This window comes from Merops nubicus, unplaced genomic scaffold, assembly GCF_000691845.1.
Source record: "Merops nubicus isolate BGI_N331 unplaced genomic scaffold, ASM69184v1 scaffold14120, whole genome shotgun sequence".
In the NCBI taxonomy this organism is placed as follows: Eukaryota; Metazoa; Chordata; class Aves; order Coraciiformes; family Meropidae; genus Merops; species Merops nubicus.
In genome coordinates this window covers 1-15,696 of record NW_008583629.1, presented here as the reverse complement: position 1 = coordinate 15,696, position 15,696 = coordinate 1, and the positions used below count along the sequence as shown (strand labels likewise).

At 47.5% G+C, this 15,696-nt stretch overlaps 1 protein-coding gene across 1 annotated transcript; it reads right to left on the bottom strand.

Moving 5' to 3' along the window:
- Positions 1 to 5,436: 5,436 nt before the first annotated feature.
- XIRP2 (xin actin-binding repeat containing 2) lies at positions 5,437 to 15,602 on the bottom strand. The gene is made up of 2 exons (XM_008941540.1): positions 15,564 to 15,602; positions 5,437 to 13,923 (listed from the first exon to the last, which is right to left on the bottom strand). The coding sequence occupies exon 2, from the start codon at positions 13,921 to 13,923 to the stop codon at positions 6,244 to 6,246; it is 7,680 nt and encodes a 2,559-aa protein (XP_008939788.1). The 5' UTR covers positions 15,564 to 15,602; the 3' UTR covers positions 5,437 to 6,243.
- Between the last annotated feature and the right edge of the window lie 94 nt (positions 15,603 to 15,696).

Here is a 15,696-nt window from a genome sequence, read left to right as displayed (position 1 = left end):
ACAGGTTGTAACATGTGAAATTGTGATGAGAGATAAGAAAAAACCTTTTCACTGGTTGTCAGATCTTACACGAGGGGCCCAACCAAGATGTTGTGGAATGTCCGTCCTTGGAGCCAGTGACACGTCTCCTGGATATAGTCCTGAGCTATCTGCCCTCCTTGGACCTGCAGGAGGCTGGGTGGAGACTTCCAGAGGTACCTTCCAGCCTACCTAATTCCATGAACATGTGATGCAGCTAAAATCCACATTACCATTCCCAAATAGTCAATATTTCTTGAATTTCCAGCTCACTTTTGCAGCACAATGCAGATGCTTGATCCAAAGGTGTCTACAAGCTTGGGGTGAGCAGTCTTCAGACTCTAGTGAGGGAGAGGTAGATCCTATCAGGGAAACTGTCAGCCCTTTCTCAGTTCCTGAAGCCTGCCCTGTTGGAACTCCCCTTGGCCTACTGTGATGGAAATTACTTGGTCAACACTTAAAAAGAAATGCCCCTGGGTCCCACCACTCACCTGAGCTTCCTCCCGCAGAGCTGGCAGCAGAAGCAGGAGCGGTGCACACAGACTTTGTCAGCAACCACGCGCTCCATGGAGTAGACAGGCTGCAGGCATGAGGCACACGCTTCTTTCAGCATGGGCTGAGGAAGAAGGAGAAACTGAAGTTAAATAACTCTGAATCGTGACCACTTGAAGAAGAATCTCCAAGCTAATTTGCTGAATCTTCTGCTCGTGTTGGATTTTCTTCTTGATGTTCTTCTGCAGATCTGTTGTGAGAGTTCAGATTCCTGTGTGACTCAATTTACTTGTCATCTTGGGTAGGTCAGCATTAATTTTCAGCCAGGACAGAAAGAGAAGACACCCTTCACCCTCTGATGAGAGAAAGTACTCATTTGATCAAGAGCAGAAGATTCACTCAGCTGAATAATTTAAAAACCTTGAGTGAGGTAAGAAACGTTATTCAGAGGGTCTGACTCAAAAACTCTGGCTGGGCAACTCCTGGAGTCACTGATATTGTATAGCTGGTCACACAGGCCACAAAGTCCAGACCCTAAAGAGGCAGCACATCTCAGCATTAAAGCTTCCACTGCTCCATAAACCTGGTGGTTTGCTGCAGTGTGTTTGCTCTGTGGATTGTATTTTATGCCATGCCCTGATTCCTCAAACACCACTTCACGTGAAGAGCCCAGGGAATCTCTCAGCAAAGCATTGCCTACACCAGATGTTTGATTAGTGGAGAGAGAGAGAGAAGCTTGGACATCAGCCTAACTGCAGAAATAGCTCCAGGTTATCTGTGTGGTCAAGTAATGTGGTCAAGTAATCCAGAAGATGCTGGTGGCCAGGTGGGTATCTCTGTGCACTCCCTTCCACTGCGGTGTGTAGCAGACCCTCAGCTTACCTGGTGAGCCCATCTGCAAGTCAAGTCCGTCCAAAGCCCCAGAAGGACCACAGCTGAGCCAAAACTTACTGACTGACCAGGTCAGTGCTCTGAGCACTGATACTCCCTCACATGAGGGCATCTCTGCCTCTGTGTTGGAGGTAATCTGCCACAGTTTGATCTGGTAGAGTTTTGCTTTCCGCTCTTATGTGGAGTAGGCTGATGGATTTTTACCTCTGACCAGAGGAAACAGGTTGCTGAGAGAAGTTGTGGGTGCCTTCTCCCTGGAAGTGTTCAAGACCAGGTTGGATGAGGCTTTGAGCAATCTGATCTAGTGGAAGATGTCCCTGCCCATGAGAAGGGGGTTGGAGCTAGATGATCTTTAAAGTCCCTTCCAACCCAAGTCATTCTGTGAAACATGAAAGGTGCTTCTGTATCTCAAAAGATGAGTTAACAGGGCAACAAGAACCCTGTCTGTTTGTTTTTTTTTTTTTTAATTACTTTCTTTTGGGCTGATCTACCAGTAAGGTCAAATCATCTTTGTTTTCATATGACAACACTTTCAAGGAGAAGAATTGAATGTCTTTGGTTTTCACCCCTGTCTCTAGAGGGAGGTATACAAACAAAACCCTTGTCTTTCCTTCAGTCTGCAATGATCTCACTGTAGCTCTGCTATTCCAGTCCTCTACAGAGAGGACACCAGAGGTCTACATACGTAATGGGTGTCTAAACTCCCAGCATACTTGAGGAGTATATACTGGTATAGTATATACCAGTATATAGTGTATATATATATACCTCCATCATATATACTATAGAGTGGAGGTTAAGGGAATCTAGAAGGTGATAAATCTACCCTAAAACAGGCCCTGTAATTGGGCAACATCAGCCAGTGAAGATGAATTTCACCAGCATGACTACAGGGCTGTGCTGATGCCAGTGGGAGGGCAGTGCTGGTGAAGGTGAAGCAGAAATGTGCTTGTGTGCAAAGGTAAGATCGATCCTTCACGTGGAAAATAGCAGCAGAATCCAGGTGAAAAGTGACGCTGTGTTAGCAGGTCTCTCCAAGAGAACCTGCAGCTCTGCACCTTTGGCACGGGTGTCACTTCACTGACAGAAACGAGCGGGGTGTTGGGCAAAGAGCAGCTGTGTGAATGCAGCATCAGGGGTGATGGTGGAGCAAAGGGACAGTCCTGGTGGTAATAAATCTCAGCCAGCGGGTCAACTTTGCTGCATCTGGCAGTACAGGTCACATTTAACTCTAGGTTCCCTAGCAGGCATTTGTTCTGGCAGTGGTGAGCTCTCCTACAGCACAAAGGTGTGTCCTGGTGAAGAAAAGAGTAACTGTTGACCTATCACTGTTGTATAAGAAAAGAATTCTTTCCTTTAATCATTGCCAAGGAAGGAACCAGAGCAAACAAGATCTCTCCACTCTTAGCTGGGAATGAATATGTGTGTGTGCTCCTGGAATGAATGTATGTATTCCTGGAATGTGTTTCCAAAGTGGGATAATCTTTTATAGGGGATGCAGTTCTCTTTCACCAGGGGGTTTATTTTAAGTGCTCGCTGTCTGGTGCATGGCAAATACTCTTGCTCTTCAGAGGTATTTTTATCTGGGAATAAGATAAAATAAGCCTTCCTAATGATCTGGAAGATAGAAAGGTGATTAGCAGCAATCAAAAGGCACTGTGGGCAAGGAAATTATCTGAAGACTTCTGTGAAATGCAGTTACTGAGTGTTCCTGACAGGCTCTTCTAGCACGCTGCTGATTACTGCCATGCTGAAAGCTGCAGCTGGCTTATGGCTTGTCAGTTGTTGCCTTTTTTCCCTAGGTGAATTAAAATCTTTATAAGCAGGAGGGTTCAGCCTGAAAATGCCTGTGTCATTGATGGGTGAGGAACACAGTGAGCACAAAGCTTTCTGACCTAAGACTCAGTATCCTCAGGGAGACCAGTGGCTGAAATGGAGCTGGGAAGGGTAGTACTTGATGTAGGCACTTCAAATGTGACACATTTCACATCCACAGATGCAAAAGAGTCAGAGCTGTAGCTGAATTCATCTTTTGACCACTCAAGGCGGTACGGTTAAGACAAAGCCATCTGTCCTCTGTCCACTGGCCCAGGTAATTCTCCCAGCCATTTTTCTCTTCAAAGTGTCTACCTAGCACTGTGTGAGAACGTAGTGACCCACTGGGGCAAAGAATGGTGAACAATATCATGTCTTGTATGCAAAGGGCTCAGAAAAACTATGACAACTCATTTGGGATTTGAAAGTTTGTATGTACTCTGCTGGTTTATTATTGCTGAGAACTCAGAACATGAGCTGCTCTTTCAGCTTGTATTTGAGTTTCAGAGCTTTGCATTTTTCTCTTCAGCTTTTTCAATGCTTCAAGGAGACATGTATGGGGCTAAAATAATGCAGCATCTGTCCCTTCATGATATGTCAGTTCCTGGCTGATGGAAACACCGTGACAGAAACATATTTCAAATTATCTTAGCCTCATAAGTGGCTCCTCGAGACATTTAGAAATCCTGTAAAACCAGAAACACCAACAAAAGGATCAGTATTTTTAAGCACTGGCAGTGCAGGATATTTGGGTTTATTTGAGTTCCTGTGGAATCATTTTCATTGCCCAAGCAATCTGTTTGCAGCTTACTAAAACTGCTCCACAGCTGTCCTTAAAAAAAAATGACAGAAATGTGTTATGGGTATCCTGAAACAAGCTACGATCAGAAACAAGGATAAAAAAGCAGTGTTGGAAAATTTTGAAGAGGAGCTCTGGCTTTGGTCCTACTGAAACAATTGGTAAGGTCTAAGCTGTTATTTTTTCTGATTCCCTGAAACCAGATATGCTCAGTTTATGATCTGCTCTTCCATCCCAACCGTTTGTGTATTCTTTGGTGAAACTGAAAATGATGTTCTTACTTTTCTTTTTGGCATATCTTCCAAACTTAGGAGATCCTAGAGAGAAACCAATGAGCTCTGTGCATGTACCCATTTTTCAGGGAGGAAGCAGAACTCCTGCTTGGTCTACACCACCTTGAACAAGATGTTATATGATGTGGGATGTTCTCTGCTAGTAAAAAAAACTAGCTATGGACTCAGGCATATGGAGTGCCATACTCTGAAACAGCCCTCTCCTCCTCAGGGTCCTGCTCTTCATTAATCAGTGTGGGCTCTTCTTCCTCAGAAGAAAAAAAGCAAACATTGGCCATAACATCTTATGGATTTTTTTTTTTAATGAGATTACTGTCTCATTCTGCAGAAAGGTAAACTGATATACTGAGAGATGAGGTGGCTTGCCATAGATTAACTAGAATATTTACAATCCCAGAGCCAAGGGTGTGTAGTCTAAGCCTGAGCCAGACTGTAGGACACATCTCCCTGAGAAACCATCCAGTCACTCTAAAGCTGGAGCACACTAGGTGCTCTTTTGTCTCACTCCCAAACTGAGGCCAGCCTGTGACATGAGCTGAAGCACAACGCTGAGCAATGACTGGTTCATCAGCTGCTCCTCTTTGTAAGGCTTATGGAGGCACAACACCTCTGCTGCCTTCTCACACGGAGGAAACAGGTACAGGCAAGTGCTAGACCTTTCTTGGTGTTTACATCCCAACCAGCCTCCACACACCTACACAGAGTCTGGGATTGGGTGGTGTGTCTCTCCCTGGAATCAACTCAGCTTTCAGACAAGAGTATGAATGTTGCTCACCACAGGGCTGTTAACCACCCACACTGTAAAGATGGCATAGACTAAATCCCTCCAGTGATTTCGACTGCTCTCAATGTGTGATTCAGCTGGTTCATTGAGGGATGATTTCTAGGTACTTTGAAAGGAAACAAGCACTTAATAAAAGAAACTCAACCAGACCAAAATATTTTTAGAGGTAAAGTTTACCTTCAGAACGCAGCAATAGAAGTTAAAAAAAAAAAGCCACAAAATATCTAAAATAATGAGTTGAGAATGTACAAAACAAAGCCATAATAAAAAGAAAATTGCTTTACAAAGTCTCAAAATGAGTAAACAGTAAACATGTATGAAAGCATGGAAAATCTAAAATAAGGGGTTGTATATATTGAATAATAATAAATTACAATTCTAAAAACTGAGAAAGGAAAGCAGTAGCCATTCTGACTCAAGCAGAGAATCTTTCATAGCATCTTTCTCTGGGGGAATGGCACTGATAATAGCTGTAGGTCTTGTCTTGACAATTTTCAGTAGCATCGAGTACCAGTAATCAAAATTCCAGTAATCAAAAATATAAACTGATAAATACCTCCCCCAGCCTCAACAGTGACAGCAATTTGAGATTTATTTATTTCCTTTCCTTTTGTTAATAACTAACAGAAAATCTATCCAACCCACCCATCAATATGAGCATGTGTATATACGTGTGTTTAGGATGCCCTTCTTGGAAAGTCTAGATTTAAATTAGAAAAAGAAGAAAACATACAGGTGTTTGTTTGCCAGTGACCAGACTGGTTGGTTCTTCAGCTGATGCTACCTATCCTTTCTTCAGCATTAGTTCAGAGAAGCCAGATACAACCACCCCCACCCCACACCCTCCACCCCCAAACAGCCTAGGGGGAAGAAGCTGCCCTAAGGTGCCTGTGGATGGATTTTTTCCCTTGTGCTTCTGACAGTGTGGTGCAGCACCAAGTCCGTTGGGTTGGCCAAGTGAGGGCTGATCTCCTCCTGTGTCAAGGCAGACTGCATTTGTCCTGTCTGTATGCAAACACCAAGACGGTGACCCTGAGAAGTCCTTAGGGTGAAGATGAATCCCTGTGTGTAACGTGAATAAACCAGGAGGTGTTTTGATTGTGGACTTTTGTTTTTGACTTATACAGTTCCCTCTTGTTCTCCAGAATCTCCTATTTCTTTGGCTTGGAGTTGCCAAAGGTGACAAAGACTACTCCTGGCTCCTGAAAACTGCCATTGCTGTGGAAGTCTTCACCCGGGGTCTTCAAGTACCTCCGAAACATGGGTGAGGTAGATACCTCATATGGGGGATGAGAGACTACATCACACGTGGAAGATGTTTGTGTCTCAGATTGCTTGGTGACTGTGGTGGATGAAGTGATGATTTTGTTTCCAAACTGGTCCATTTCCTCATACTGCTCCATGACAGTCCGGGTGGCTCCATAGAGCTTGGACCCATCGGGCCCTGTCTGCAGCTCCAAGATGCTTTTCTGCCTCCGTGGATTCTGTGGGCTGGGAACATTCAGGGAGCGGTAGTCCGAGAAGGCTCCTTTCATCCCACAGTGGCAGCTGCCTTTGGAGGTGTCCAGAGGGCACCTCTCTTTTTCACTGACTGGAGGGTTGGCATTGCCAACGGTCTGCTGTTTCACTGAGCTCAGCCCAGCTTTTGTTTGGACGGGCTCGGGTCTTTTCTCAAAGGGGGTCGAGTCATGCCCAGAAGCCCCTGCTGATGGATGGTTAAAGGAGCTTAAGGTGTCTTGAGCAAAAGCATTCCTCTTCCCTGCAGTGTCAAGACAGTCTGTTGAAGGGGTGTCCCACGGTGAATGAGGTGTCTTGGGTGACTCTGCTGGTTTCCTGGCAGCAGACTCGATGGAGATATAGGAGGGTGAGGAGGGAGAGCTGACACGAGACTGAACCAGGCGGGGCACCTCTAGCTCTGCCTTGGTCACCTCAGTCCTCTCTGCCACCTTTGCACCTTCTGCAGGTGCCACCTCCCCTGTCTCCGATGTGATTCCCTCCTGCTTGGCTTTGCTTGAGACAATACTGATTTTACGGATATTGCTGCTGCTCACAGAGCTCTGGGTGCTCCCCAGAGACTCCTTGAACAGCCCTGAGAGCCCGGCGATGTCTGACTCAGACTTGAGACTAGAGACAGAATAAAGAGCTTTCTTGATGGCCTCCTCAATGTCCAGGAGCCGGGCAAGCGTCTGCTCCTTCAGGTGGATAATCTCAGCACTTGCTCGTTCCAGGTCCCCGAAAACCAGCTCCACTGAGGAGACACTCTCAGTGTCCTCCCTTGCCAGTGTCTCAGCCCTGTCCTGTTGCTTGGCCTGGTAGGCTTTCTGACGAACAACCCAGTCGGGGACCTTCTCAAAGAAGCTCTTCAGAGCTTTCACATCCACTTTGCTTGTCTCCTCCTCAAATTCCTTCACTCGAGTCAAGATCTCTTGCAGCTCCTCCTGTCTCCTGAGATTCTCAAAGATCTCCATAGCTTCCTTGACGTTGCCTTTCATTATCTCCTCTTTGTGGACTGACAGCCTCTTCCGACGCTCATCTTCTGTTTCTCTCTTGTTTTTTTCTCTCATAACAACTGCTGGCTTCTCCTGGACAGGTATCTCTGCCTCCCTATCAGGACATTTCAATTGTCCACTACTCCCCTGTTGTTGTTCTTCAAAGGAGTTCATTGGCTGCTGATGGATGGACATTGAATGACACATTTGCCTTCTCTCGTTCACCTGCTGCACAACACTCTGGCTTTCCCACAGTCTGTAAGAATTAGACACACTTTCCCTTTCCACCTTGGATGAGGCATTTTGTACAAAGTCATCTCTCTTTGGAGGAATGGTGTGGCCCACAGAGGAGGTGCTTGGCTCAGTCTTTCCTGGCCCATTAAGTGTGTGTGCTTTAGCAGGGCAGGTTGGATGTGATATGGAAAAGCAGCCATTCTCATCTTGGCACACCTCTACAGACCTCTGCACCACCTCACCTTGGCATCTCCTGGCAGCTGCTACTTTCCTGCTCATCATTCCCTGCTCAACTTCAGAACTAACCACTCTGGTTTTTATTTGCTTTGAAGTCTTAGCACTCTCCGATTCCACCTCTCCTTGTGCTCTTTTGCTGGCCCTGTACCTTTCCTCTGCCATTTGAAGAGGGGTTTTGGCTGGGGTTTTTGGCAGCTTTCTCTCAGGGCTTGTACCCTGAACTGTGACAGGCTTGTTCATGGGTGTCTCCAAAGTGCAGCATTTTGCCTGAACCTCCCCGTGACCTGATTGTTCACCTACTTCCACACAGCTTAATCCCAGCTCCATGAGGGGAGGCTTTGGCTTGATGAGCTCCCTCAGACCTGCTGGTTTTGGAGGCAGGGGTGGAGGGATGGGTTTGTCTGGTCTGCTTGTGCTGTTATTTACAGAGGCAGAATACACCTCCTGCAAGAGGTGCCCAGGTTTTGGAGGGGGAACAGGTTTTTTCCTGGTTAGGGCAGTAATGTCTGGTTTTGGAGGTGTCTTGGGCTTCTCTGCAGGACTCTGATCACTGGGTTTGCTGGACAGAGAAGGGAGGGCAAGAAGAGGGTTCTGGAGTGATGCAGAACATCCTGGGGCTTCATCTTTGCTGGTTGGTAGTGGAAGGGCACCTTCTGTGGTTGCTGTAGTTGAGGCTGGGCAATGTTCTGCTTTCATCACAGCAACTGAGGGAGGAGGAGGAAAGTCATTATCAGCCTGTGACCCTGAAGCCACTACAGCAGTCTGGTTACTAACGACTTGAGTCTCATTTCTCTTTTTACACACAGAATAGGACTGCCCTGCATTCCTGTATATCATAGCGGCTTTAAAATCCCCTCTGGAGACATTAACGTTAGACTTTTCCAGCGACTGAAGTGTGGCTTTTAAATTACCTGGGACAACATCCTCCTTTTCTACCAGGCGCTGTTCTGTGGCGGCACTTTGCAGTGCTCTGATAGCTGTCTGCACATCCCCTCTGATAATAACATCTCTTTCTTCTTGCACTGATTGCTCTTTGTAATCAGGCTCAACCAAAGGGTTTATAAAGGTTGTCACGGGTGTGGCAGTATAAAGGCCATCCTTAATGCTAAAATCTCTACTAGGCACAACTTGGCTTTCCTGGCTGAATAGTTGTCCTCCCTGTACTTCCTCTGAAGCACTGACCTTTTTGTGTGATGCTATGCTCTTCTGAGACACGCTTGTGTGGGTCTTGGATGCCTCCTGGACTCTAGTGGTGGTGGTCCTGGTGGCAGTGCTGGTGCTCTCCTGCGTGAGGGTTGCTGAGTCTTGTTGGCGTACGGTTGACTGAAGGGTCACTGTTCCCTGGCTGCTGGCTGCCTGCTGCCTGCAGGCCGTGTGGACCTCCTCCCTGTTCCTCTGGAGCTTGCTCTGGACGTGGTGTTGAATGTTTTTTGCTTCTGCTGTTGCTAACCTCAGGCTTTGCATTGCAGCCTGAAGATCACTCCCAAGCGCTTTTTCTTCCGGCTGCATCTGAGTGGCTTCCCCAGTTACCAGACTCTGCTGTTTCCCATCCACTTCTACCCTCTGAGCCATTGCTTGGGTTGGAAGCTTGCCTTGCATCATAACTTTAGGTTCCTTCAAACTGTTGGTGGTGACTTCTTTCTCTGCATTCTTGCTGACGTCTGGAACCCTTTGGATTGACTTCGTCGTCACTTTAAGCCCTCCCGACAGAATTTCTTCCTTTCCCATCGCTGTGGGCAGGGGCTTGCCAAGGCATGGCACAGTGGTGCCTGGCACACCTGCTGCACGCGTGGCCTCTCTCTCTAACACACCCTCTTTGCCAAAGCTTTCACATGCAAACACCTTTTTCGCTCCCTCCACAGCCCCTGGCTCACCCTCTGCAACTACTTTCTCCATGTGTTCTTTATTTGGTAAGATGTGCACCTCAGCCCCCTGCACAACCCATGGGGCACTCTCATCTGCCCCCTGCTCTGCCTGGGAAGAGATGAGGGACTGTATCTCTGACTCCTGCTGGAGATTCTTCAGGTAGGTTAGATCTCCTTTCTCAATGCAGCTTGCAAAAAGCTGGACGTTTCCCTTCTCATTGTCCTCACGCTTAATGGTTGCTGTTGCTTTCTGCTCCTGAGAAGAAGCCAATAGGTTCCCTATCGTTGACTTCACATCCCCCTTCACAACTTTCTGCTGGACAGAATGGAACAGGAGGGAGTAGAGAGTCATCTTCACCGATCCCGACTTTGTCTCTTGTAAGACCATCCCCTTTTTGATGGAAACATCTTGGCTGAGGAGACCCTGTAAAGCCTTAGTGACATTTCCACTCAAGTCCTCTTTGCCTTTAACAGCTTCACTTTGGTCCAAGAGCTGCAATGGGCTTACTTTGATCTTGCCCTCTCTGTCCTCCTCCACCAGCACACTCTGTGCTTCCACATTGGTTCTGTGCAGGAGCTGCAGCATGATCCTTTGCAAATGGCCTCCCACAATCTCCTCCTTCAGGATCTCTGGAGCACCTGGGCTGCTGAGCTGGTACTTCACCATCTTCACACTCTCCATGTCATTGGCTTCAATGAGGATCCCATCATGCTGGATAGCCTGGCAAGCACAGAGCGTCTCTAAAGTCTCCTTCATGGTCCTTTCTTTCAATTCTCTTTCTATACTACCTTCAGAAGCACTAAATTTATCCAAGGGTGTGCTCTCAAAGAGCCAAGTTGTACTTTTCACATCTGCACGAGGGATCTCTTCTTGGGCCTCAGCACTGGCCGTCACCTCTGGGTCCTTAAGGGTGTCCATTGGTTGGGTTTCAAACAACCAGGTGCAGCGTTTTACGTCCCCCTTCTGGCTGTCTTCTCTCTGCACTGTACTGATAGAAGAGCTTCTCTCTGCATCCCCATACAGGGAGTCCACGGGCTGGTTTTCAAAGAGCCAGGTGGATGTCCTCACGTCACCCCGCTGAACGTCACTGACACTGACCATCCTCACATACTTCTTCTGGCCCACTTGCTGGGACTCAAAGAGCTGCTTGTTGGACTGAACATCTCCCTTCTGCACATCATCTACTGTTCTGGGCACAGACAACTTTCCTCCTGAGAAGGAATCAAGAGGCTCTGTCTCAAACCTCCACCGGGCAGCCTGGACATCTCCTTTCTTGATGTCCTCTTGGGTGACCGCCCTGATCACAAATACCTCTTCTCCCTTCTTGATCTGATCAAGGGGTTTAGTTTCAAACAACCACCGGGCGCCTTTCCTATCACCTTTCATGATTTCTTCTTTCTGCACTGAGGTCACCTCATGGTATCGCCCCTCTTTGTCCTGGATAGCATACAAGGGTTGGCTTTCAAAGAGCATTGTGCAGGACTTGACATCAGCTTTGCTCATAGTGTCTTTCTGGATCTTCTGGAGCTCTGTCTCATCCACTTTGTCATGGATTTGGTCAAGGGAATAGGTCTCAAATACGAACCTTTTTCCTCCAATATCTCCCCCCTTGATATTCTTCTCTGGAGGGATTTCCTGGATGCCCTCGGAGCTGTCTTTGAGGGTGTCCATGGGGTAGTTCTCAAAGAGCCAAGTGAACTTGTGCACAGATCCAGCTTCAATCGTCCCATCGTCCTTCTGGGATGTTGGTTTGGTGGCTGTGTCCAAGGGCTTAGCTTCAAAGAACTCCTTCACTCTGGACACTTCCCCAGACTGTATCTCCACACGACTGGAGTACCGCACGGTTTTTTTCCGGTCAGCTTCACTGACAACACTGCTGCCCAAGGGCTCAGTCTCAAACAGGTGCCGGACAGTTTTGACATCAACTCCTTGTAGTTCCTCCTGACTGTATGCCTTACTGACTTGCAAATACTGCTCCTCCTGGCCTTTCAGGGAGTCCAGGGGCTGAGTCTCAAACATCCAGGTGTATGACTTCACATCAGCTTGGGGCACGCTGCCATCCTCCTCCTGCTTCTTCTCAGCTTTCTCGTACAGGGTGTGGATGGGCTGGGTCTCAAAAAGCCACCTACAGGTCTTCACATCCCCCCTCTGGGAGATCTCCCGCTTCACCGAGGGCTGCTCCTCACCTTGCATGGCTTGGTGATGAATGACATCCATGGGCTGAGTTTCAAAGAGCCACTTGGCTGTTCTGACATCACCAGCCACCACCTCTTGTTTTGTGATCCCCCGTATTATATCCACTTTCTTGGTGCTTTCATCAAACTGGTCCAGGGGCCTGGTTTCAAACATCCATTTGTAATTCTTGACGTCACCACTGATTATTTGCTCTCTGCTTACAGATGTGACTTCGTGGAAATTGCCAAAGCTATCCTTGATGGCATACAGAGGTGTTGTCTCAAAGAGGATTTGGTTGGCTTTGACATTGCCAGCCAGAATCTTCTCCTCTTCTTTGGTGACAGGCTCAGCATCAGCCTGTTTAATGCTGTCTAAGGGGAGAGTCTCAAACAGGGTCTTGAAAGACTTCACGTCCCCTTTCACTACCTCTTCCATGCTGGTGGCTGGAATGTCTTCCTCGAATGCCTTGGAGATGCTGCCAAGGGGACAGGTCTCAAAAACATGTTTTCTTTGTTTCACATCTCCCTTCTCCTCTGCGGAAAGCTCTACTTTCTTCAAATGCCCCACCTCAAAATTGTCTTTCAGAGTTTCCATTGGCTGTGTTTCGAATAGCCAGAGTGTAGATTTCACATCACCTCCAATGACTTGTTCTTTGGCTACAACACTTTCTGAAGCTTCTCCTTTCAGAGAATCAAGAGCCTGGGTCTCAAAGAGCATTCGCTGCTTGGTGACATCTGCCCCTGTGATAAAGTCTGTTGAAGCCTTGAAATCCTGTTCTTCAACTGTGATTTCTCTGATGGCATCCAGAGGCTGAGTTTCAAATATCCACCTTGCTCCGCTGACATCTGGCCTTCCAATTTCTTCCAACGAAATCCCACGGATTATTTGCACTTTGGAAGTGTCCTTGTTGATGGTATCCAGGGGCTGAGTCTCAAAGAGCCAGCGAGCCGTTCTGACCGCATTGCTCTGGATTTCTTCTCGGCAGACAGACTTGATTTCATGGATGTTCCCGGTTTTGTCTCTGATGGCACACAGGGGCTCTGTTTGGAAGAGCCTGACAGTCTTCTTAACATCACCTTTTAGCTCCTGGATTTCTGATTTGAGTTGTAGGATGCTCTTCTCCTCCACGGAGCAGCAGCGTCCTATAGCATCCAAGGACTGTGCTTCAAAGAGCTGTCTGGCACCTTTCACATCACCTCCCTGCACAGGCTCCTTGAGAACCGCCTCCTGCACTTCGGTCTCATCCGAATACAGTTTGTTTAACGAGTCTAGTGGCTGGGTTTCGAACAGCCACCGGGCAGTGTGCACGTCCCCCCTGGCAAGGTCTGTTTCGGATACCTTGGCCGATGTTGACAGGCTGTCCCCGTTGATTGACTGGCTTTCAAACATCAGGGAAGTACTTTTCACATCCCCACCGGGAATGATCTCTTCTTCTGCCAGCTTCTTGGTGGCTTGGTGGTCCCCAATGGAGTCAAGTGCCCAGTTCTCAAAAATCCAGCGCATGGACTGGACCTCTCCTGGAAGGACTTTATCCAGGTTCACAGACGCCTGATCTTCAGTATTAAGCATTTCTGCCAGGTCCTCAGTCACAGCTTCTTCCAGGTTCTTCCTGAGCTCAGGATGCATGTGTCTGTAGAGCCTTTTTAGCTCGTTCACTTGACGCTGCTGGTAGAACTTGGAGAAGGCTTGCTTCGGGGGAGGCACAGGGAGTGAGTTGAGATCCTGGCTCCCTGGAGCGATGGCCTGGACCGAGCCAAGGGCGGGTGGGGGAGGTAAGTCGTCTTCCATTTTCTTGATGGCAACTTTAGATGATTTCTGAGCTTCTGACATCTTTAGGGAAACAGTTTTAAATGTCAGCATCATCGCTTACCCCCCAACCCCACGGCCGTTAGTAGTGAGAACGGCAAAGGAACAAGCCAGCCAACAAGGGAACTCCGTGCACCTACTAAGCTCCATACCTCTGGCTCAGTAGCACACAGCACTCCAAAGCATCACACCACTGCACACGCTCCAGGCTCGCCGTTAACTCCCGTTCCACAGCAACATGCTCTGAAGCAAAGTCTCTAATCCAGGCCTGTGTGGTGGTTAGTCTACAGTCCCCAGGAGTCAGTCCAGCTACAGCATAACAGAGGTGCCCAACATGGACTCTGTCAGCAAGAGAAAGTGACCACAAGAATAACGCAAAGAAGGCTCTCTTAGAGTAGCCAGATAAAATTTAACTGCTCCCTCCTGCTCCCAAGTGTCCAGGGCAGTGTGAGGACCTGCAGAGAGTCTGAGAGTGTAGGATATGGGTGCAGGAGAAAGCCAAGAAGCTACTTGTGGAGATGTCTAAGGAAGAAAATGGGGAGAAGGAACTAAACAAGTGTCAAACTGAGCTGATAAGGACACCCTATTTTTAGGTAGTGAGCTAGCATGATGGGCTTTTGGTAGCACCATGCGCTTCCCGTGGCACAGGAGAGAGGAGAAGGACATACGTCTGACTAATAATTTCTGCTGTTGGACTTGCAAGTGTATCACACATCATCATTTGCATAAGAATAGATGCACAGTTACGTGCATAGAGACTTAAATAAAGGTCTCCTGACTTGCAGACTTGCCCAGGCATGAGGCAAAGTAAGGTTTACAAACTGCTGGCACCAGCAGGCCAAATTCTGTGCTCTGCTAGGAGGAAAAAGCAAGGCTGAGGGACCACAGGTTGGGGTCATTCCCTATTGCTGGGGACCAGCCCAAGCTAGATTCACTCAGCCCGATCTCAGCTCAAACTCACAGCGGCACTGGTGCAGAAGTGAAGAGAGGGTGCAGTTGTGACGGGGTGGTCTGTGGTTGCTTAGCCTGCCTTTGAGCCTCACTTTCTGCACTTTTCCCCCTTAGCTGGGGAATTTTGTGTGCCCAGCACTGAGCTGAATACCTGCAACCTGCGCTGGCTTAGCATTTATCCACAGGGAAGGTAGCCGAGGCCGATAATCATCCTCTAAAAGAGCCTGTAATCCCCGTGGCTTTCCTTTCAGTAAACAGATCTGCTGACCCTTGGCATGCCTGTGGAGTTACGTCTGTGGAGTTATGCCTGGAATATTATTAGTTGTTGCTGGCAGCGGTGGCGCGCGGTGTTATTTCACTCAGTTACACGCGGATTGTTCCGGCTAAAAATAAGTATTGAACATTAGTAAAAACAAAAAAACACTCCAGAAGATCCAACCTGGCGTATTTTGCAGCAAGTGTAAAAATGGTAAAACGCATTTTTTTCATACAAGCCAAGGTATTTTGAATGCACTTTTTAAACTAAAGAAGCTTTTTTTTTTTTTCTGGATCTGTGAGGAATTTCTGAATGTGGGGAAGGGCAGTGGAGCAGCTGATAGCTATATTCAGTCTGAAAGGGCTGCTCGCTGCCTTGTGTGGGTATTTAAATCACACTCCACCACAGTCCACAAATATTTGGTTAGATAACGGTGCTTATCTGTAACATTTCTTACCTTGCTTTTTTTCTGGCTGTGAGGAGAGTAGCTGTCCTTCACTGTAGTCTGGAAAAAAAAAACATGAGGAGAAATGGCATTAAACTGCAGAGGAAGACACATTATCTCTGTGTGTGTATATATATATATATAT

Bases quoted from the DNA above. Each gene is read 5' to 3' on its own strand.
- XIRP2 (XM_008941540.1), bottom strand. From the start codon at position 13,923: ATGTCAGAAGCTCAGAAATCATCTAAAGTTGCCATCAAGAAAATGGAA.